Genomic DNA, 22,779 nt, shown 5'->3' on the forward strand with positions numbered 1-22,779 from the left:
CAGATGGAAGGATATCACAGCATTTAGAATAAAACATTAAAACAAAAAAAAAAAAACATGTAATTGCAATTTGGAGAACCAAACCGAACTTCCAGATCTGGATCTACTGACAAATTTTCCTATTCTATGATCAAAGAGACGCATACATCTGAGTACAAATAAAGCACGGACGCTGAGACTGTTAGAGTTGTGTGAATGATGTACATGGAGGTAGAGCCATACTGCTAGAGTCAGCTACAACGACAAATCACAGGCACTTGAACTGGCAACACTGAAATGAAATATCTACCATGAAAGCAGGTTCTCTGTAGCGGAAGCCATTTACTTACTAAAACAAATTGCTCTTAGATATGATTGTGTAAAAGGATGAAAGGATGGCTGGTCTCAACCGAAGCTCAAAGCCCATTGGGGAACCAGGATGCCACCAGCACATCTTTCCTTATTTCTCTAGGAGTCACTAAGACCTTGATACCTTCCCAGTGAACAAATCACAGAACCAAACATCCCTTGTCACCTTGGTGAAAGGCAACTATAATTGCGATCCTACACCTCACAACATGGAATATGAGAGACTAGAAGAGCAGGACAGAGAAAATAAAGATCAGGAGAGAGAGAGAGAGAGAGAGAGAGAGAGAGAGATTCATTGATATAGAATGAAAAGGAAGGAGAGAGAATGAGAGAGAGGATGAGAGAGATATTTCCCCAGTAGACGTGGTTGAGGTTTGTGCTGCTGTGACAATGCTATAAAGACATAGTGATTTGATGTTATAAAATGATGATGAAAGCAGTGCCTGTGCTCTGGTGTTCCAGCAGCTCCCCAATATGAGCAAACTGTTCAGACTTATTTCCTCCCGGCAGTGGCCCTGTTATGTTACAGAGCCATCTCGCTCCATCACCTCCATCACCAACTACCATCAAAAACACTAACTCAGCAAAACAAAACTACTAGCGCTGCTCTGATAAGCCCTTTCCACTGCACTTACAGTATGATGACAAGTCACCTCGCATCTTGTATGCTTGGCAAACACAACCAAAAAAACGCTGAATAATCTGTCTAACCCCTTTTCCTTCTCCCTCGCTCTGTGACTCTGGGAAAGGTAATCCATAGGTGCGGTTATCTAGGTGTGTGTTACATGCTTTGACATTGAAACACCTCTGCAGATTGAAACTCCAACAAACGTACAGTTTTATAGTTTTGCATTGCCCATCTAAAAATAATAATACAGTTATGAATAAAGTTTATAACGATAAATAGTCATCTTGATATTAGACTGCGTTTAAAAAATGTCTAAACACATCTGACTGACTTTGATTTTGAGGTGGAATACCCCTTTAGTGCTTCGTCTTTGGTTCCCTGACAGCAATACTGCGACAGAGACCTGAACAGGACTCTCGGTCTCCATTAGGCTCGGCCACTAGTTGCAGGTGCAATCAGAATCTGTCTGCACCGGGCCACCGTCTCCACTTCATCCTAATAACACATATCGTCAGTCATTCAATCATCAGGGCGGGAACGCTGATTAAATAAAGTCTCTCTCACACACTCTCCCTGGCAAGTAAGTTAAGAGCACGGTTCCCTCCACAGATAACCGAGCTTAATCTCACTCCGTTTTCTATTGGGAAACGCTGTGAGTCGCATGCTCAGGACAAGTGTAGCGCATCGCCACGCCGCCGTTCAACAATTGTGAACGATTACATTTCATGAACTACATTGCTGTAAGACACCGAGTTGTGTCACAAACGTCAGCCCCACTTTATACGCAATGTACTGTACATTGTAAGGCCCTAACGAAGTGGCACTGGAATGTCGAAAGCAGGCCCAAAGCAAAAACCCTACAAATAAACATTTTGCGTCATCTTTGGGGAAAACAAGACTCAAAGAGCCTAAAAAAAAAGCCAGATGAAAAGTGAGATACAGGGATCGAAAGAGAGAGAGAGAGAAAAAGAGGCAGTTTATCCACAGCGTGCCCCTTCATTACATTAACACAGCCATGCTTACCCCTCTCCTCAAGCAAAGATGCAGTAGCAGAGATAGCGGGGGATGATAAAACACTGGTGCTTGTCAACAACATGAAAGGGAAATGAATGGGCGGGCCGACGCAGAACACTGAAGGGGGGGTAGAAAGGTCTCTACAGAGCTGCTCGGGGTTTTGCAATGTAACACGCTACGCTCACTTTTCTTGATCTCTTGCTCTTCCGATGAGAACATCTAATGAGGCTCTCACGGGCAACGTGTCTGTCACAGGGCAGGCTGAGGCAGGCACAGGGCCTGGCTGGAGACAGATGATAGGCCTTGGTTGAAATGGTTGAAAAGCACACAGCCACTCATCGTGTCACAGTACATATTCTCTTGGGAGACGGACCACTTCAAAATCAGGCATGTTATTGATCTACACTCTTAGAAGAAAAAAAAAAGGTGCTATCTAAAACCAAAACGGCTTCTTCGGCTGTCTCCATACCCTTTAAAGTCGGAGAAGCCTTTAAAAGAATCCCATTTGGTTCCATGTGGAACCCTTTCCAAAGAGGGTTCCACCTGGAACCAAAAGTGGTTCTCCTATGGAGATGGCCGCAGAACCCTTTTGGAAGCCTTTTTTCTAAGAGTGTACTTTAAATATGTGCTTATTTACCAAGCTATGACTAATCCATAACAAGAAGCTCTGTAGTGCCCGAGTGAGAGGAGAAGAAGGAGAAGCGACAACCCACAGTGACAAACAGACAAGAGAGGAGAGGGAAAAAATGCAGCGAGTGGGCCTTGGATCTCAATCTCTCTCCTTTCCCCTCATGGGCCCCTGTAGTGCAGAGGACGGTTTAGCCTTCTGGTGGACCAGCGTCTGTAACGACAACAAGGAGCCAGCTAGGATCCACCCATAGTGGTGGGACCCAGGCACGGGAAATATTCCTCTAAGAAGCAGCTATGTGGCCCTTGACCAGACCACCCACCCAGGAGTAAAAAACTGCCACCACCCACTCTGTCACAGCATTCATCATGGATCCCGGACCTCCGCCCACAGGCCCCGGGGAGAATGACCCTCTGTCTTCAGACTCGTCAGGCATTCATGGACAGGCTGTCCTCCGGAGATTTCTCAGTGGCAGATAGAGGGGATGCTACAGATGCTAAACCCCTTATTTTTTGCCTCGGCCCTTGAACCGCCAAGCCCCTTGCATGACTTCTGTGATCTTCACTTCCTACAACTGCTCATTCCAAATGTGGAATCATTTGTACGTCAGAAATAACAGCTCAACCAAACCTGTGTACGCACTTAGAAAAACTGAGAACCCTTTTTGGTGTGAGGTTCAACCCTTTCGGGTTCCATGTAGAACCCTTTCCACAGAGGGTTTTTGGTTCAGCTTTTACCTGGAACCAAAAAGGGTTCTCCTATGGGGAACAATGAAAGCATGTATGTGATATCAGCTTTTACCCAGGACAAAATTGATGATAAAAATGTGTCAGTGGTAGTGCCAATCTTCACTATTCAGCATGCACTCAGTGTTGAGGTTTACATCGTAATCTAATCTAGTCCCAGTGAGGCTGGCACCACTGCCAGCGATGATGGAACCTCAACTCTTCTGTCAACACCGGCCAAAGCTTTTCGCACTGATCTGTTTACTGGCAAAGAACATCTCACTCAGAGCATTATCTCTCTCTCTCAAGACTCTTTTTCTTTCAGTATTTTACTCCGTCTCGTTTACTCTCTTTCATTCTCCCTGTCTCTCTCTCCCTCGCTGTCTTTTACTCGCTCTCTCTCTCTCTCTCTCATGGGGTTTCTAGCCCATAATCTCTCCCCTCTCAAGTAAAAGGTGTTAGGTAACAACAGCACAGAACAGGACAGAGCAGGCAGATACAGCATCAACAGGTTGCTATTGATCAATCCACAGTGTGTGTGTGTGCGTATGTACAGGGACTTTTGCCTTGCCATCTCCTAGACAAGACAGCTGTTTGCGGTGTGAATGTGGGCTAACGCAGCCTCCATTAACAGTATGCCCATAGAATACACTAGTTAGTTTCCTCTCCCATCACCATTGTTCTGGATCAATGGCAAACTTAAACGGAACAGGAGTAAATCCAGTCGGTGACAATGAATTTTGTTACGCCCCGAGCACAATCCACCATTATCCTGCTTTAGATGAACATATAAAAACGTGGGCTTTCGTCTAATTGCTTCATTTCTTCTTGCTTCATTCCATTTCCTCTTTACGTCATGTTTTATTCTTTAAAGTCTAAGATGTTGGGGGAGGAGGGGGTGCTACGCTGACATATGGAGTTGTTTTAAGAAGGTCAAATCACATTTTCAATTTAAGGACCTCTTTAGGTAATAAAAATAGTATAAATAAAAATATAGGATGTTGTCCTTGATTACTAAAGCCCATAGAAAAGCATTGAATAACATATTCCTAAATGGCAAAAAGGACAGTCAAAAAATGAACCATAAGAAACAAGGTTTTGAAGTTTCTGTTCTAAATCTAGGAGAGTGCAAAGCTGTCAACAAGACAGCTTGAACACTTTTTTTCATTACTACATTATTCCATATGTGTTATTTCATAGTTTTGATGATTCACTATAGTTCTACAATGTAGAAAAAGGAAAGAATTAAGAAAATACCTGGTGTGAGCAGGTGTCCAAACTTTTGACTTATATACAGTTGAAGTCGGATGTTAACATAAACTTTAGCCAAATACATTTAAACTCAGTTTTTCACAATTCCTGACATTTAATCCTAGTGAAAATTCCCTGTCTTAGGTTAGTTAGGATCACCACTTTATGTTAAGAATGTGAAATGTCAGAATAATAGTAGATATAATTATTTATTTAAGCTTTTATTTCTTTCATCACATTCCCAGTGGGTCAGAAATGTACATACACTCAATTAGTATTTGGTAGCATTGCCTCTGAATTGTTTATCTTGGGTCAAATGTTTCGGGTAGCCTTCCAAAAGCTTCCCACAATAAGTTGGGTGAATTTTGGCCCATTCCTCCTGACAGAGCAGGTGTAACTGAGTCAAGTTTGTAGGCCTCCTTGCTCGCCCACGTTTTTTTTCAGTTCTGCCCACAAATTTTCTATGGGATTGAGATCAGGGCTTTGTGATGGCTACTCCAATACCTTGACCTTGTTGTCCTTAAGCCATTTTGCCACAACTTTGGAAGTATGCTTGAGGTCATTGTCCATTTGAAAGACCCATTTGCGACCGAGCTTCAACTTCCTGACTGATGTCTTGAGATGTTGTTTCAATATATCCACATCATTTTCTCTCCTCATGATGCCATCTATTTTGTGAAGTGCACCTGTCCCTCCTGCAGCAAAGCACCCCCACAACATGATGCTAACATCCCCGTGCTTCACGGTTGGGATGGTGTTCTTTGGCTTTCAAGCCTCTGTAACGGATGTGAAATGGCTAGCTAGTTAGCGGTGGTGTGCGCTAATAGCGTTTCAATCGGTGACGTCACTTGCTCTGAGACCTTGAAGTAGTGGTCCCCCTTGCTCTGCAAGGGCCGCGGCTTTTATGGAGTGATGGGTAACGAAGCTTCGTGGGTGACTGTTGTTGATGTGTGCAGAGGGTCCCTGGTTCGAGCCCGGGAATGGGCGAGGGGACAGACTAAAGTTGTACTGTTACATTGATGCTGTTGACCCGGATCACTGATTGCTGCGGAAAAGGAGGAGATCAAAATGGGGGTGAGTGTACCTTGAGTGCTCTGAGATCTTGAAGTAGTGGTCCCCCTTGCTCTGCAAGGGCCGCGGCTTTTGTGGAGTGATGGGTAACGAAGCTTCGTGGGTGACTGTTGTTGATGTGTGCAGAGGGTCCCTGGTTCGAGCCCGGTTATGGGCGAGGGGACAGACTAAATTTATACTGTTACACCTCCCCCTTTTTCCTCCAAACATAACGATGGTCAATATGGCCAAACAGTTCTATTTTTGTTTCATCAGACCAGAGGATATTTCTCCAAAAAGTACGATCTTTGTCCCCATGTGCAGTTGCAAACCGTAGTCTGGCTTTTTTTAATGGTGGTTTTGGAGCAGTGGCTTCTTCCTTGCTGAGTGGCCTTTCAGGTTATGTCGATATACAGTGAGGCAAAAAAGTATTTAGTAAGCCACCAATTGTGCAAGTTCTCCCACTTAAAAAGATGAGAGAGGCCTGTAATTTTCTTCATAGGTACACTTCAACTATGACAGACAAAATGAGAAAAAAAATCCAGAAAATCACATTGTAGGATTTTTTATTAATTTATTTGCAAATTATGGTGGAAAATAAGTATTTTTAAGTGGGAGAATTTGCACAATTGGTGGCTGACTAAATACTTTTTTGCCCCACTGTAGATACTTTTGGACCTGGTTCCTCCAGCATCTTCACATGGTCATTTGCTGTTGATGAACCAGACTTGTGGAGGTCTACAATTTTGTTTCTGAGATCTTTGCTGATTTCTTTTGATTTTCCCATGATGTCAAGCAAAGAGGCACTGAGTTTGAAGGTAGGCCTTGAAATACATCCACAGGTACACCTCCAATTGACTCAAATGATGTCAATTAGCCTATCAGAAGCTTCTAAACCCATGACATAATTTTCTGGAATTTTCCAATCTGTTTAATGTCACAGTCAACTTAGTGTATGTAAACATCTGACCCACTGGATTTGTGATATAGTGAATTATAAGTGAAATAATCTGCCTGTAAACAATTGTTGGAAAAATGACTTGTGTCACACACAAAGTAGATGTCCTAACCGACTTGCCAAAACTATAGTTTGTTAACAAGACATTTTTGGAGTGGTTGAAAAACAAGTTTTAATGACTCCAACCTAAGTGTATGTAAACTTCAACTGTGTGTATATATATATATATAAATCTATATATATATATATTTTTTTATACATATTCATAGAATATATATACTTCCATTCGTAAAAAAAATAATAAATCCGTACCAGTTACCTTCAGACGCATCCCGTGACACTTGTGGGGGTCATAGAGAACACCATTGTGTTCGTTAGAATCTGCCTTTTCCAAGGTGGGATCTCATTCATTTGTGTTTGGACACAACCAGATAGAAGGATTTTGATGGGGATTTGTTTTATTATATGCACTTTAACTTAGAATGACACACCAGTGCGAATCTAGGGGGGTTGGATCCCTGCATTGATTTCGCTAACAGGTTTTACAGATGGGGGTGTTACCAAGTGAGTGTTTTGCTCAAACATACCTTGGGGATATCTCATACTGCAACTTTTCCATGCTAATTCACAAAATGGTGCAAAAAAAATTACGTTAAGCTTTTTGTCCATATGGCTTGATATGACTCTTGTTGTAGATGGAGTCTTTTTAAAAACTCTACTGGCATTACGAAAAAGACATTCCGTTGTATGAGCCACATCAGTTTACATCATTTGAATTCATATTCTACACTACCATGGAAATTGTTGCACCATCATACCAGATAGCCATTACGAATGTACCCATGAGTTTACTAGTCAAATTGCTACGAAGCTTCATCACGTTGTTCAATACGCTATCTGACCACTCGCATTATTACATCATCATCCTGAGTGCTTGTGTCAAGTGGAGAGTCAGAAAAACACCATAAAAACAGACCATCTATACACATCTGAATCTACCATCTGCACTAGTACTGACAGGACAGAAAAACACTGCTCGCTCAATTTCCTGAAGACACTTTATCTTATCACACAGGTCCACGGAAAGTTCAGAAAGCAATCGTCAAAAGCTACGCGATTCGCTCTGGCAAGTTTGTTAGGGAAGAAGCATCAGAAATCTGTCGACTTTTGAGGGGGGGGGGGGGGGGATTTTGGGAATGGGGAAACAGTGGGCTACACTAGGTCCAAATGCTTTCCCAGAGTGATGAATGACAGATGTCCGTTCCTTCCTCTACAATAGCCATCGTCCATCCATCACCAGCTGTTCACACACTCCCTAATTGTCCAGCCAGATGGTCAAGGCAAGATGAGGTGGACCCTGGGACTCTGGACCCACTGATCCACTAACTCACACACATGCGATACACACACAAACTCCCACACAATGCATGTAGCCCCATCACTGAATGAATGACTCAACAAGACATTGCCAACCATTCTCGGCTATATTGTACATTTCACTATCGGCCGCTCTCTCTCTCTCTCTCTGTGGAAGCATTACGTGGACCCAGGTCCTATACCGCACCTGTTGACCAGTCCCTCCAGTGAAGCACACGCTTGGTCAGATGGATATCAACCTAGTATGTGTCCAAAATGGCACTCTATTGCCTGATAGGAGACTCTGGCCAGAAGTAGTGCACCAACTTTATGGGTTAGCAAGTTCACTGTCAAACTACTTCTCACATTTGCTTTAGCTTTTCTCACAGAGACAGAGACAGAGAGAGAGAGAGAGAGAGAGAGAGAAAGAAAAAAAGAAGAAAGAAAAAAGAGAAGAGAAAGAAAGAGAAGAGAAGAGAAAGAAAATACAGAAAGAAAGACAGAGAGATAAAGACAGAGACAGTGAGAGAATCTGAACAATGGTGTCAAAGCAGAGAACACTGGCCCAGTGATGAATGGTGGCTCTCAACAATCAACGCTTTTGAGTGGCGAGGAGCTCTGCTGTGGCAGTGCCAGGGTCTAGTGCCCGCTGTACCAGCTAGTGGTAGCCCCAGCCACCGAGACAAATGCCTGAGCCATCAGCCTCTTTTATATACGGCCTGACATAAGGCACAGCGAAAGACTGTAGCTAAATAATGGCCTGCCCAGCATTTCTATACATGACCCTAAGCATGATGGGATGTTAATTGATTCATTCACTCAGGAACCGCACCTGTGTGAAAGCACCTGCTTTCAATATACTGTACATTGTATCCCTCATGTATTCAAGCGTTTCCATTATTTTGTCAGTTACCTGTAGATATAAAGAGAGAGAGGAACAAAGTACAGGAGAGAGAAAGAGAGACAAAACAGAGGAATTCTCTCCCAGTCTATGTTGTTAAAAGTGCAAGCAGCAAACAATAAACAAATAAAGTACACAGAGCAGGCCCTGTTTTTATCTGGATAAGGTGTCCAACATCCCTCGCAGTCTTGTCTGATAGACAAGAAAACTTTTAACAGGCCCAGAAGAAAATCTAATTCCCTGGCATGTTGTGGTTCACTTTTCATTTTACATCCTGACCCTTGGAGCTTTACAATGGAGTTAGTAACGAACAGACAAACGAGCGATCGACGGATGGAGCGAAGGGAGCCAGGAGCACCCACTCATATCCTCTTCTCCTTCAGCCAGAACAGAAGAGCATAGAGCTCTTAACCCAATCAGCCCTGGGACAGACTAATGCAGTCTGCTGCAGCATAGGCAAGGCAGCAGTACGCCCGTTAGAAAAGGCAGAGGATGGGCCAGGTCACAAATGCAATCAGAACCAAGACGCAAACATGAAATAAGTAATAATTGACTTATGGTGAAATCATTCAATTTTCTTGAAAGAGGCAAGACGGTGGAGATCTTGAACGGAATTGCTTGTTCATAAAAGGTAGAAGACCCATGTCTATTCCTCTATTTTTTCCCTTCTTTTATAGCCAAGACATTCAGCAATTTATTCCAGTTGCTTTTGAATTAAATTCAATATCTGAATCGAGTCATTTTAGCTATTTTGACTTTCCCGGATTTCAAGGTTGACTACTTGAGCACACAGTTTTGGTTTCATAATGTCGGTCCCACAGACTTTGGCCACACTTTCCTTGAGCTTAAAGAGCAAACGCAGTTCAAGTGGATCGAAAAAAATATATACACCCACGTGGCCTGAAACCTTCTCCAGCATGAGAAAACATTCACCTGCATTGGGGTATGCTCAGAGAGCCTCTCACATCCCTGTGACGACCCTTAGGCCTAGACCACCCTGTCCTCAGTGAAAGAGAACCACAGCGACAGCACCACGAGAGATCTTGATTCAAATCTCCCAGCTAATGTTGGTTTAATTCTATTCCGAGAACGAACGGACGGACGGGGGGGGTGGGGGGTGGAGTGACAGACTGACAGGCAGGGAAGAGGGTCAGCTAAGGAAACTCAGACAGGTCAGGAGGATCTGGAGCCAGGGCGGACACAGACAGACCTGGACTGTGGCTGTAGCCTGAGTGTAGGCCCCGGAGCAGACCTAGGTAATGGAGCCATAATGGCCTTTTAACAGCACACAAATGCTGACTGGGGTGTGTTTGCTCAGGACTGGAAAACGAGTGCAAAGTCTGTTAACAGAAAGTGTGGCGTGGATACGTTAGAGACCTTATCGCTTGAGAGGCCTCAGCGACAGGAGAGGTTTGCTGATGCCAACTCAAACAGAACACACCACTAAGCTGGCTCTCACAAACCACTTTAACCATGGCAATTTGGTGGGGAATTCCATATTTTTTACCCTCTGTACCAAGCCGTCAAATTGTTTCGGGCAATGTGCTTGAATGAATGTTCTTTCCTCTCTCGAAGTTGAAGAGAGTTCTAGAAAGAGGCATTTGACAAAATAACAGAGTGCTAACAGCCTGTTAAGAACGGTTTGATATTAACGCCTGATAAAAACAGCACACCATAAAATAGCCTGGACTACAGACTGACACGAGATCAGGATCCATCAAACCTGAATGTTACATACCTGTTGTGTCAGTGCCCTAACAAAGCCCACACTTCTAATATAATAATAACAACAACAACAATAATAGTAATAATATTGGATAATTGGATAATTTGTCTCATTGACATGACATTTTGTTTTGCAAGAGAGAGAGAGCTGTCAATTCAACAATGAAAAGATCAAGCCCCAAAATCTCTCTCTCTGTCCTTTGGCCGATGTTGCTTATCTTAATGAATCAAAAAGCCAACCCAGTGATTTTCTCTATGTTAGGTTGCCACCAGGTGAGTTGCATAAGAACAGCTTTGAAGCGCATCCCTATAAAAAGTTGATGAGGGCTGCAGGGATAATAATTGCATTCGATGTGTCAGGGTAAGTGTCTCCTTTCTTAAATGAGATCAACAACTTTCACCTGCATCGGAACTCTCTCAAATCCCTTAACACTTTATAGCAGAACCTGAGCCGGGCTAACGTTCCAGTTAAAGAAAGAGCTTCCTCATTTTCAACTTTGTACGGTATAAACAAAAGGGTATCATCCCACTCCTAGTCCCTTCCGCCACCTTCCTGAAATCATAATTTGTCACTCGTTGAACGTCACTGGTGGGTGACCATTTTGTGCCTTCCAAAATATGTTTTCCCTCCGTCTCAGAATCGGCAAGGTACACCGACAGACAAATGTTTATGTTTAATAATTGACAAGTTGTGTATAGGTTGTTTGTATGTTGTTCTAGGATCAGGTGATACTATATCTTACCTCCCCAGGTTAAAACAGGGTTCCCTTCAGGTGGGGGGTTTGAAACAACCGATTTTTGATTGGAGAGCCTAGACCGACACAGCATTGACCAATGACAAGTGTTTAACTCATGGGACATGAATTGGCTGCAGGTGGATCTCTAGTTACGGATCAATCTAAATGCTGTGCACTGTAACATCCCCAGCTGATAACAAGGTGCATTATTGAGGATGAAAGGATACCTGCCAATAACAGAACATCTCACTGTCAGGTACATGAATACAGACTCACCTGCATGCACACGCGCACATGTGCACAGGGGCGAATGTAAGCAAGAATGCGCAAGCACCAACTCACACACACACAAACAAAAACAAAACACACTAGATCAGTCAATAATCCCAGTTACATGCCACATCTCATGCTTCTTGACCTGTAGTTAACCTTGTTCCCCAACCCTGAATCCCTCCCTCCGCCCATCTCCTCTCCTCTCCTCCTCTCCTCCACACACACCGAGAGACAGAGAAAATGGCTTTTCTATTGATCTGGTGCTCATTGTAACCAAGGCACACTGAGCTTTCATATCTTGTTCTGCTACTTGGGGGCACTCTCTACCTTTCCTCTCCCTCCCTGCTCTCTCACTTCCTTCCCTCCGCTCATTCCTGGCCTCTTTCTCTGTCTCCCTGCCCAATCTCCCTTCCCTCTCTAACGTACAGCTCTCTATTACCTGGTTCTCTTTGCGTTCTCTACCTTTTCTCGCCCTCTTCCCCCTCTGTCTTCCCTCCCTCCCTTACTAATCTTCTCCTCCTTCTCTCAATGAGAGACGTGACGAAAGCCCTAAGACCTTCCTTTGCACTGTGCCACACGATAAGCACTAGGGTCATCATTACCCTTACAGAATAACAGGCAGGGGCCTTCTCCGTCCCCTGCCTACCTCACACCTCTCCCCATTAATTAGTGTTGTCTTTGTGTCTCCATGTGTATGGTGATCAGAGGCAGTGGTGCGCCACAGGGGTCAGCTTTGAGCTGCTTGTTTGTTGTTCGGCTCCCAGTCGATACGGTGTTCCAGGGGTGTGCTCATGTGCAGGAACACAAAGAACATTTCTCCAACGCCACGGGTGCAACAGCCAGACCTCAGCTCTTTTAATCAGAACTGATAAATGGTGAAAAGGGGGAGAGAATGACCGTTTGCTGTTCAATTCACAGTGTCTGGTGTGTTGTGACTGAGGCTTTTGATTCAGGATTTGATAGAGGATCAATTAGATGACATTCCATCCGATTGTGTCTGGTTAAACATATGCTGAAATATGTCGAGGCTACCTTACATTCGCATTTTTCGTTTGATCGTTAGGCGAAGCCATTGTATGAGGGATAAAGGGGGTTCTCAAAACATATTGTTTTATCTTGCGATAAATATGTACAGTTGAAGTTGGAAGTTGACATAAACCTCGGTCAAATACATTTCAACTCAGTTTTTCACAATTCCTGACATTTAATCCTAGTAAAATTCCCTGTCTTAGGCCAGTTAGGATCACCACTTTAATTAAGAATGTGAAATGTCAGAAAAATAGTAGAGAGAATGGATTTATTTCAGCTTTAATTTCTTTCATCACATTCCCAGTGGGACAGAGGTTTGCATACAATCAATTAGTATCAATTAGTATTTGGAAGCATTGCCTTTAAATTGTAACTTGGGTCAAACATTTCAGGTAGCCTTCCACAAGCTTCCCACAATAAGTTTGGCCCATTCCTCCTGACAGAGATGCTGTAACTGAGTCAGGTTTGTAGGCCTCCTTGCACACACACACACACACTTTTTCAGTTCCGCACACAGATTTTCTATGGGATTGAGGTCAGGGCTTTGTGATGGCCACTCCAATACCTCGACTTTGTTGTCCTTAAGCCATTTTGCCACAACTTTGGAAGTATGCTTGGGGTCATTGTACATTTCCCCAAAAAGTATGATCTTTGTCCCCATGTGCAGATGCAATCCGTAGTCTGGCTTTTTTATGGCGGTTTTGGAGCAGTGGCTTCTTCCTTGCTGAGGGGCCTTTCAGGTTATGTCAATATAGGAGTCGTTTTACTGTGGATATAGATACTTTTGTACCCGTTTCCTCCAGCATCTTCACAAGGTCCTTTGCTGGTTTTATGGGATTGATTTGCACCAAAGTACGTTCATCTCAAGGAGACAGAACACATCTCCTTCCTGAGCGGTATGACAGCTGCGTGGTCCCATGGTGTTTATACTTGCGTACTATTGTTTGTACAGATGAACGTGGTACCTTCAGGCATTTGGAAATTGCTCCCAAGAATGAACCAGATTTGTGGAGGTCTACAATTCTTTTCTGAGGTCTTGGCTGATTTCTTTTGATTTTCCCATGATGTCAAGCAAAGAGGCAGTGAGTTTGAAGGTAGGCCTTGAAATACATCCACAAGTACACCTCCAATTGACGTCTTGTGTCATGCACAAAGTAGATGTCCTAACCGACCTAACCGACTCCTAACAAACTATAGTTTGTTAAACAAGAAATTTATGGAGTGGTTGAAAAAACGAGTTTTAATGACTCCCACCTAAGTGTATATAAACTTCCGACTTCAACTGTATGAATGAGTGAAGCAGACTTAGATTTTCTACATTGAAAGATACACTACATCACCAAAGGTATGTGGACACCCATTGAAATTAGTGGATTCGGGCTTTTTCAGCCATGCTCGTTGCTGACAGGTGTATAAAATTGAGCACACAGCCATGCAATCTCCATAGACAAACATTGGCAGTAGAATGGCCCGTACTGAAGAGCTCAGTGACTTTCAACGTGGCACTGTCATAGGATGCCAACTTTCCAAAAAGTCAGTTCATAAAATTTCTGCCGTGCTAGAGCTGCCCCAGTCAACTGTAAGTGCTGTTGTTGTGAAGTGGAAACGCCTAGGAGCAACAACGGCTCAACCGCGAAGTGGTAGGCCACACAAGCTCACAGAACGCGACCGCCGTGTGCTGAAGTGGGTAGCGTGTGAAAAATCATCTGTCCTTGGTTGCAACACCCCCTAAGGAGTTCCAAACTGCCTCTGGAAGCAAAGTCAGCACAATAACTGTTCGTTGGGAGCTTCATGAAATGGGTTTCCATGGCCGAGCAGCCGCACACAAGCCTAAGATCACCATGCGCAATGCCAAGTGTCAGTTGGAGTGGTGTAAAACTCGCTGCCATTGGACTCTGGAGCAGTGGAAACGCGTTCTCTGGAGTGATGAATCTGGGTTTGTGTGGATGCCAGGAGAACACTACCTGCCCCAATGCAGTGCCAACGGTAAAGTTTGGTGGAGGAGGAATAATGGTCTGGGGCTGGTTTCATGGGTCGGGCTAGGCCCCTTAGTTCCAGTGAAGGGAAATATTTATGCTAAAGCATACAATGACATTGTAGACCATTTTGTGCTTCCAGCTTTGTGGCAACAGTTTGGGTAAGGCCCTTTCCTGTTTCAACATAACAATGCACCTGTGCACAAAGGTCCATACAGAAATGGTTTGTCGAGATCGGTTTGGAAGAACTTGACTGGCCTGCACAGAGCACTGACCTCAACCCCATCGAACACCTTTGTAATTGGAACGCCGACTGCGAGTCAGGCCTAATCGCCCAACATCAATGCCGACCTCACTAATGCTCTTGAAGCTGAATGGAAGCGACGTTACAATATCTAAGCCATCCCAGAAGAGTGGAGGCTGTTATAGCAGCAAAGGGGGGACCAACTCCATATTAATGCCCATGATTTTGGAACGAGATGTTCGACAAGGAGGTCTTTGGCCATGTAGTGTAGGTTTCATCCATTACACATGGGATCTAAATGACATATACAAAACCATTAAATTCAAGTAGGAAAAATGCAATTGTAAAAAAAAAATATATATATAAAGTAGATGACGAGACATCTTGTTTCTTCTCATTGAATAAAACTTAAATTACAGACTGATGTACAGTATCAGCCAAAATATTTGTCCAATCTACACATTCCAGGGTTTTTCCTTTATTTCAATTAACAGGTGTGCCTTGTTAAAAGTTCATTTGTGGAATTTCCTTCCTTCTTAATGCATTTGAGCCAATCAGTTTTGACACAGTAGGGGTGGTGTACAGAAGATAGCCCTATTTGGTAAAAGACCATGTCCATATTATGGCAAGAACAGATCAAAAAAAGCGAAGAGAAACGACAGTCCATCATTACTTGAAGACATGAAAGTCAGTCAATCCGTAAAATTTCAAGAACTTTGAATGTGTTTCAAGTGCAGTCGCAAAAACCATCAAGCGCTATGATGAAATTGGTTCTCATGAGGACCGCCACAGGAAAGGAAGGCCCAGAGTTACCTCTGCTGAAGAGGATAATTTCTTTTCAATGTTACAATTAACCTTTATTTAACTAGGCAAGTCAGTTAAGACCAAATTCTTATTTATAATGATGGCCTACATCGGCAAAACCTGGACGACGCTGGGACAATTGTGAGCCGCCCTATGGGACTCCCAATCACAGCCAGTTGTGACACAGCCTGGAATCAAACCAGGGAGTCTGTAGTGACACCTCTTAGCACTGAGATTAAGTGCCTTAGACCGCTGCCCAACTAAGGTTAAGTTCATTAGGGTTACCAGCCTCAGAAATTGCAGCCCAAATAAAAATAAGTTCAAGAAACAGACATCTCAACATCAACTGTTGAGAGGAGACCGCGTCAATCAAGCCTTCATGGTCGAATTGCTGCAAAGAAACCACTACTAAAGGACACCAATAAGAAGAAGAGACTTGCTTGGACCATTAAACACGATCAATAGACATTAGACCGGTGGAAATCTGTCCTTTGGTCTGATGAGTCCAAATGTGAGATTATTGATTATGTTTCTTTGTGAGATGCAGAGTAGGTGAACGGATGATCTCCACATGTGTTGTTCCCACCGTGAAGCATGGAGGAGGAGGTGTGATGGTGCATTGCTGGTGACACTGTCAGTGATTTATTTAGAATTCAAGGCACACTTAACCAGCATGGCTACCATATTATTCTGCAGCGATGCACCATCCCATCTGGTTTGTGCTTAGTGGGACTATCATTTGTTTTTCAACAAGACAATGACCCAACACACCTCCAGGCTATGTAAGGGCTATTTGACTAAAAAGGAGAGTGATAGAATGCTGCATCAGATGACCTGTCTTCCACAATCACCTGACCTCAACCCAATTGAGATGGTTTGAGATGAGTTGGACCACAGAGTGTAGGAAAAGCAGCCAACAAGTGCTCAGCATGTGGGAACTCCTTCAAGACTGTTGGAAAAGTATTCTAGGTGAAGCTGGTTGAGAGAATACCAAACATGTGTAAAGCTGTCAAAGGCAAAGTGTGGCTACTTTGAAGAATCTAAAATCTAAAATATATTTTGATTTGTTGAAAAATGTACATGATTCCATATGTGTTATTTCATAGTTTTGATGTCTTCACTATTATTCTACAATGTGGAAAATAGTAAAAATAAAGAAAAACCTTTGAATAAGTAGGTGTCCAAACTTTTGACTGGTACAGTATGTCCACCTAATTTGACATAACACTTCATAGGAAACCTCATCTGCATGTAAAATGTAAATTAACTCACACCAGCATTTCTAAAGTGCACTGTTTGCCTCCTTACTGGTAGCAATCTCCATCACCGTAGAGAAATCACGAGTAGCCAACCATCTAGGACTCTCAGCCTGCTCTCTGTGGCTCTGCTATAACACAATGGATTCTGCCCTCACCTGTTAAATTGGAGTACTACATTTAGGGCACAATCATCTTTTTATACATTCCTTGTATTTCTACACTTTTTATTTATCTAGTCATACCCTGGGATGCACCCGCAATGTATACAAAATGTGCAAAGCTCTCAATTTACTGTTAGAGCAGACAGTCCAAGTAGCCTAGAGGAGTAGAGGTGGATGAAAAACAATCTTCATTTACAGGTTGACAGAGTGCGGAGGGAGGGAACAGGGGATGTAGCACTCTTTCCATTACCAGGTTGGGTCACACCCATCACCATTAGCAATGAATCCCTGGGCCACGGATACCTTGTCATCACTCTGGTTCCTTCACTGAAAGATACTCTGCATTGAGAGATGGGCTGCATGTGTGTTATGCTGTTTTGAAGCACTGCTTTTTTTCTGCTGATGAAAAGAAATTTAAGAGCATTGCTTGAAGTGGACCAGTGCTGACTGGTATAGAGTACCAGCAACTCAAATTGTCTGCTTTAGTACCAAAATATTGGCACCCCAGGTGTACCGGCAGCCAAAATGAGGACCGTCACCTATTTTTATTCCACTTGAAGCAATGTTTAAGAGAGCTTTTCGGGTGAGGGGCTCTCAGATAAGGCATTTAGGGAACACTTTTTTACTACAACCTTGAATCGTTACGAAGCAACAGCATTGTAGCGTAACCACGACAACCCTTTACATCTTTTGTAACTGTATGTATTATGGCTGACTTTGCTTTGTGTCGGCTCGTTCTTTACCAAAAACTGGCATACAACTGAAAACAAAATAAAATAAAAACTCCTTACCAAAGACCTCATCTTGTGATTCGGGTTCTGCCATGATCTCACCAATGGGTGCTGGTTCTATGGTCTGTTCTGCTTCTGGTGACGAAGGCTTTTAAAAGAGAGAGAGAGAGCACAAACAGAAAGAGGTGAGCTGAGATACCATGGCAACAGAGCAGAGAGGCTTTTCATTATCAGCCACATGGAGCCGAATCTGATATTTGTTTAGAGGCTTACCTGAATTATCGCAGCACACAAAAGTCAGACACATTTGCAGTATTTTTGGGACGTCCTTATTATCATAAAAGCATTGCTAAATGCATTAACCCCCCCTCTCCTCTAGACACTTACACACACCTACGCCATCACATGCATGTACACTGAGTGTACAAAACATTAAGGACACCTTCCTAATATTGAGTTGCACTCCCCACTTTTCCCCCTCAGAACAGCCTCAATTCGTTGGGGCATGGACTCTACAAGGTGTCGAAAGCCTTCCACAGAGATGCTGGCCAATGTTGACTCCAATGCTTCCCACAGTTGTGCCAAGTTGGCTGTATATCCTTCGGGTGGTGAACCACTCTTGATACACACGGGAAACTGTTGAGCGTGAAAAAGCCAGCAGCATTGCAGTTCACTCAAAATTGCAGTTCACTCAAACCGGTGTGCCTGGCACCTACCACCATACCCCGTTCAAAGGCACTTAAATATTTTGTCTTGCCAATTCACCCTGTGAATGGCACACATACACAATCAATTGTCTCAAAGCATAAAAATCCTTATTTAACCGGTCTCCTCCTTTTCATCACAGATTGAAGTGGATTTAACAAGGGGCATAAATAAGGGATCATGCATAGACTTAACTGGTGAATCAAGGTGAATCAAGGTGAATCATGTAAAGTAAACTCAGTGTAAATGCACACACAAACACAAAAACACACATGCAAACACACACACATGGATGCACACACACACACACACACACAAACAAAAATATATATCTTAGAAATATAGAAAACTGTCCCTCTGTGTTCAGAATATTATGGTGACTCAGTTGGACTGAGATTGTGTTCTTTTTCAAGCATACCAGGCAAGTCAATAGCGTCTTACGTATCCCGTTCCATCAATTCCAAATAAAATGTACCATTATCTGAGCACTGGGTGGTACATTAACTTTACTTTGAATCTTACAATATACTGTATTATTTCCCATTAGACACCATTCGAAACATTTTGAAATCCCCTTTCCAGTCACATTTCCCATCTCCTTCCAGAAATATAATACACCTCCTCTCTTCTCGGACTGCTTTTTATCACAAACCGTGGGGGACTTTAAAAACGCGGCTATTTCAACAAAGTGGGCCATGCAGCCACGAGTGGCGGCCTAGCCTGCTTGTCACCGTCCGCAGGTAGGAGCTGACGACGTGACTTCTTTGCACCTGCTTATCATAATAGGAGGGATGATATTTCTATCTTGTTGAGAAGAGCATCCCAGGGGGAGAGGACAGACAGAGGGATGGAGGGAAGCTGCACAGCTACACAGAACGAGATAAGGCCAGCCACTCGCACCACAATGAAGGGGGAATCAAATTGAACTTTTTGAGGAGGGCCGAGGCAGAGGTTAATGCTAAATCAAGCAGCATAATAGCTACTCTTGCTGCAGAAATAGGTAAGACTGGGAGAATATGCAATCTCAACCAGAATCTGTTCTCTATATTCAATGGGGTTCTTCATATAAAGCATGCCTATCTGTTTCTCCAAGGTTATGCATGTCGGTCTGATATTTCTTGAAATGCTACCTTTTGAAAATGTCTGTATCTGATTTCAATTGGATGGGCTTTCAAATGGATGTATATAAAAAGATGAGCTGGTTCCCCTTTTTTCCATGTGTAGTTTCCAAAAGCTTTCTAAGCTCTTATAGTCTGGGGGGATTTGGAGTGTAGTGATTGAAGTAGGGTTGCAAAGGGTCGGAAACTTTCCGGAAATCTTCCATGGGAAGTTAAGCCCGGGAATTTGGGGAATTTTGCTTAAATTCATCAAAAAAGTTAGCTTATAACAGTGAACCTTTTTTTGTGGGATACACATAAGGCAATTCTAGGTCTTGTGGCATATTTTGGTTAAACTATCCCCAATTCAATGGAATTGCAACCCTCTGCATGCATAGTGCATTCTTCCATCACATATGCAGTGCACTCTTCCATCACATGTACAGCTCATTCTCAAGATCTTGCACACTAATGAGATGCTATTGAGCCCACACTACTACACTGTCTGAGCCAAGGACTACATGCTTTCTGGTAAGTTTTGATTACAATACTGGGTGGGGGGGGGGAATATATTTTATATGACATACAGGATTTTTTGTTAACTAGTAAATAGTAGCCTACAGCAAAGTGTGTTTAGTTTTTTTAGTTAGTTTTTGCTACCATGTGGGTTTTAGCTTGCTTGAGCCTGCTAACTGAGGATTGTTAATTCACCTGTTCCCATACAGGTTTAATTTTAAAACATGTATCTTACAAAATAGTTGTTTAATCTAACTGCTGTGTACATTTGCAAATACTGTGCCAAATCATGTGTAAAGAATGCAACAAAGAAGCAGAATCATCTGGCCAAGTGCATAACGTTCCCTCTGCGCTCACAACAAGCAACCTCTGACAAAAGTCCCTCTACTTACATTTGAGGTGAAAATGATGAATCAGACACCTTATCAAGCCACAGCTCATGGTCCTCCTGGAATCAGATTTTTTTTTGACTCAATGGAGGAACGCAGTCAGAGAAATGATGATGAATGTCTTGCTCGAGTCGTGTATGCAACTGGTTCACCTCTGACGCTCACAGGCAATGTGTATTAGAAGAGATTTCTGAATGTTCTTCACCCAGCATACACCTCTCCAAGCAGACATGCTTTATCTTCTCATTTGCTGGATGCAGAGTTCAGCAGAGTTCATGTGAAGGTAAGGCAAATCAGAGAGAACGCAGACTGTATTGCAATCATCTATGATGGGTGGACGAATGTTCGTGGGCAAGGAGTTAACTACATAATCTCCACCCCTGAACCAGTATTCTACAAGAGCACAGACACAAGGGACAACAGACACACCGGTCTCTATATTGCAGATGAGCTGAAGGCAGTCGTCAATGACCTTGGACCACAGAAGGTATTTGCATTGGTGACAGACAATGCTGCGAACATGAAGGCTGCTTGGTCTAAAGTGGAGGAGTCCTACCCACACATCACACAGATTGGCTGTGTTGCTCATGCATTGAATCTGCTCCTCAAGGACATCATGGCACCGAAAACAATGGATACACTCTACAAGAGAGCCAATGAAAAGGTTAGGTATGTTAAGGGTCATCAAGTTATAGCAACAATCAATCTCACCAAGCAAAGTGAGAAGAATAAGAGCACCACATTGAAGCTGTCCAGCAACACCCGTTGGGGTGGTGTTGTCATCATGTTTGACAGTCTCCTGGAGGGGAAGGAGTCTACAAGAAATGGCCATATCACAGTCTGCCGATGTGGACAGCCCCATCAAGAGGATCCCCCCTGGATGATGTATTTTGGGATATATTGGTAAGCAGCCTGAAATCTACAGTAGTAGAATTTCACAGATTGAGGGAGACAATGCCATCCTGTCTGATGTTCAGACTCTGCTTACAGATGTAAGAGAATAAAAAAAAAACATACTGCCCTGCCCACTTCACTGTTGCTCCAAGCAGAGGAAACTGCAGTTCTGAAATATTTCAAAAAGCGTGAAGACTTCTGCCAGAAGCCCATACACACTGCAGCATACATGTTGGACCCCAAGTATGCTGGCAAGAGCATCCTGTCTGGTGCAGAGATCAACAAGGCCTATGGTGTTATCACTACTGTGTCTCACCACCTTGGCCTGGATGAGGGCAAGGTTCTTGGCAGTCTGGCAAAGTACACTTCCAAGCAAGGGCCAACATATCTCTTCATCCACATGGTGGAAGGGACTTTGTTGATCTGAGGCTCTTTCTCCGGTTGCCTCCATCATCCTCCAAATCCCACCAACATCAGCCACCTCAGAGCGCAACTGGTCCTTGTTTGGGAACAGACACACCAAAGACGCAACAGGCTGAGCAATACAAGGGTTGAAAAATTGGTGGTTTTCTCCCCAATTTCGTAGTATCCAATTGTTAGTAGTTACTGTCCTGTCCCATCGCTACAACTCCCGCACGAGCGCCAGAGAGGTGAAGGTCGCGAGCCATGCGTCCCCCGAAACACAACCCAACCAAGCCGCACTGCTTCTTAACACAGCCCGCATCCAACCTGGAAGCCAGCCGCACCAATGTGCCGGAGGAAACACCAAACACCTAGCGACCTGGTCAACGTGCACTGCGCCCGGCCCGCCACAGGAGTGGCTAGTGCGCGATGAGACAAGGATATCCCTCCCGGCCAAGTCCTCCCTAACCCGGACAACGCTAGGCCAATTGTGCATCGCCCCATGGACCTCCAGGTCACGGCCGGCTGTGACAGAGCCTGGGCTCAAATCCAGAGTCTCTGGTGGCACAGCTAGCACTGCGATGCAGTGCCTTAGACCACTGCGCCACCCGGGAGGCATTTGAGGCTTTTTCAGCCTGACAATGAGCCATCCTCAACAAGGTTGGAAAGTGACAGTGAAGATGAGGCCTCAGAGTCTGATGTTGAGGTGGACATTGAGGAGGTCCAGGGAGAAGATATGGAAGCCTGAGAGGAAGACAACCAAAGCTTTAGACTATCGTTTTACAGATGTTGAAAAGGTTTTTGGGAGATGCGATGGATCGTTGGCGATCATTCAATATTCTCTTTCTTTTGTTGTTCAGTGAAATCATCCCATGTGAAGAGTCAACTCATTTAATTAAAGTTACATTTGTAACAAAATGTTTATAATATTTTTCTATTGGAAGGATTTCATCATTTGCAATTATGTCAACTTATGAT

The 22,779-nt window shown here is 43.6% G+C and overlaps 1 protein-coding gene and 1 long non-coding RNA gene across 3 annotated transcripts in view; both read right to left on the reverse strand.

The window, feature by feature from the left end:
• The window catches only part of LOC149984550 (uncharacterized), a 220,238-nt gene that overhangs the window by 113,897 nt on the left and 83,562 nt on the right, over window positions 1–22,779 (reverse strand). The window lies entirely within an intron of this gene.
• LOC149984551 (myelin basic protein-like) overlaps window positions 1–22,779 on the reverse strand; it is a 49,260-nt gene that overhangs the window by 1,866 nt on the left and 24,615 nt on the right. For both annotated transcript variants that reach the window (XM_090229304.1, XM_090229305.1), the window contains one exon: window positions 17,859–17,946. In XM_090229304.1, coding sequence (XP_090085430.1) covers window positions 17,859–17,946 — 88 coding nt within the window. The remainder of the gene's footprint in view (window positions 1–17,858; window positions 17,947–22,779) is intronic.

The sequence above is a fragment of the Oncorhynchus mykiss genome, chromosome 3 (assembly GCF_057628025.1).
Source record: "Oncorhynchus mykiss isolate SJ-2025 chromosome 3, ASM5762802v1, whole genome shotgun sequence".
NCBI classification, from domain to species: Eukaryota; Metazoa; Chordata; class Actinopteri; order Salmoniformes; family Salmonidae; genus Oncorhynchus; species Oncorhynchus mykiss.